We start from the raw sequence: 1,769 nt of genomic DNA on the forward strand, positions 1-1,769 counted from the left end.
TGGGTGGAGCCCAGGAGTCCCATCCAAGCCAACCGTGGTCTTGAGAACCTTTGGATGGAGCCTGAGAAGGTTCTCCAAGCCCACCATGGTCCTCCTGGAGCTTCTAGGGTGGATGGACCTTCTTAAATGACGTTGAGTGGAGTCTAGGAAGCTTCTCTAACCCGACCATGGTCTTGGGGACCTTCTGGAACCACGTGAGGTGGAGCTGGAGAAGGTTCTCCAAGCCCACCATGGTCCTCCTGGAGCTTCTAGGGTGGATGGACCTTCTTAAATGACGTTGAGTGGAGTCTAGGAAGCTTCTCTAACCCGACCATGGTCTTGGGGACCTTCTGGAACCACGTGAGGTGGAGCTGGAGAAGGTTCTCCAAGCCCACCATGGTCCTCCTGGAGCTTCTAGGGTGGATGGACCTTCTTAAATGACGTTGAGTGGAGTCTAGGAAGCTTCTCTAACCCGACCATGGTCTTGGGGATCTTCTCAAACGCCGTTGGGTGGTGTCTAGGAGGTCCATCCAAGCCAACCGTGGTCCTCCTGAAGCTTCTGGTCTTGATGGACCTTCCAAAACCACCTTGGATGGAGTTGGCTTGAGGTCCACCTCTTGATGGACCTTCTCGCTTTGGTCTTTCCAGGTGCCGAGGAGAAGATCTTGGCGGAATTCCGCGACTCGTGTCACCAGCACCACCACGTCCCCGCGGACTTTCACCTCCAGGCCATGGTCCGCTCGGCCGGCAAGTTGGTCCTCATCGACAAACTCCTCCCCAAGCTCAAAGCCGGTGGCCACAAGGTCCTCATCTTCTCCCAAATGGTCCGTTGTCTCGATATCTTGGAGGACTATCTCATCCAGAAGAGGTGAGGTCACCAAAGGGGGTGGTGGACCTTCTAGAAGGAGCTTCAGAAGGTTCTCCAAGCCAACCGTGGAGCTTCTGGGCTTGGTGGATCTTCTCAAATGACGTGGGGTGGAGCCTAGGAGGAGTTTCCAACCCAACCGTGGTCTTGGAGACCTTCTCGAATGACATTGAGGGGAGTCTAGGAGGTCCCTCCGAGGCGACCATGGTCGTCCTGGACCTTCTGAGGTTGATGGACCTTTTGAAATGATGTGGGATGGAATTTAGGAAGCTTCTCCAAGTCAACCATGGTCTTGGTGGACCTTCTAGACCAACGTAGGGTGGATCTCGAGAAGGTTCTCCAAGCCCACTACGCTTTGGGTGGACCTTCTGACCTTGGTTGACCTTCTAAAACACGTGGGATGGAGCCTAGAAAGGTTCTCCAACCCACCCATGGTCTTGGTGGACCTTCTAGACCAACATAGGGTGGATCTCGAGAAGGGTCTCCAAGCCCACCACGCTTTGGGTGGACCTTCTGACCTTGGTTGACCTTCTAAAACACGTGGGATGGAGCCTAGAAAGGAAGGTTCTCCAAGGCCACCACGCTCTTGGTGGACGTTTTGACCTTTTTTGACGTTCTAAAACATGTGGGATGGAGTCTAGCAAGGTTCTCCAACCCACCCATGGTCTTGATGGACGTTCTAGACCAACATAGGGTGGATCTTGGACGTTTTGACCTTTTTTGACGTTCTAAAACATGTGGGATGGAGTCTAGCAAGGTTCTCCAACCCACCCATGGTCTTGATGGACGTTCTAGACCAACATAGGGTGGATCTCGAGAAGGTTCTCCAAGCCCACCACGCTTTGGGTGGACCTTCTGACCTTGGTTGACCTTCTAAAACACGTGGGATGGAGCCTAGAAAGTTTCTCCAACCCACGCATGGTCT

General features: G+C 53.5%; 1 protein-coding gene across 1 annotated transcript in view; it reads left to right on the forward strand.

Annotated features, from left to right (window-relative positions):
- Window positions 1-627: 627 nt before the first annotated feature.
- The window catches only part of LOC104274515 (chromodomain-helicase-DNA-binding protein 8-like), a gene marked incomplete at its 5' end in the record, with an annotated part of 1,731 nt that continues 589 nt past the window's right edge, over window positions 628-1,769 (forward strand). Inside the window, one exon of the mRNA XM_009870165.1 lies at window positions 628-847. Within this exon, the coding sequence (XP_009868467.1) occupies window positions 628-847 (220 nt within the window). The remainder of the gene's footprint in view (window positions 848-1,769) is intronic.

This window comes from Apaloderma vittatum, unplaced genomic scaffold, assembly GCF_000703405.1.
Source record: "Apaloderma vittatum isolate BGI_N311 unplaced genomic scaffold, ASM70340v1 scaffold30815, whole genome shotgun sequence".
Taxonomy (NCBI): Eukaryota; Metazoa; Chordata; class Aves; order Trogoniformes; family Trogonidae; genus Apaloderma; species Apaloderma vittatum.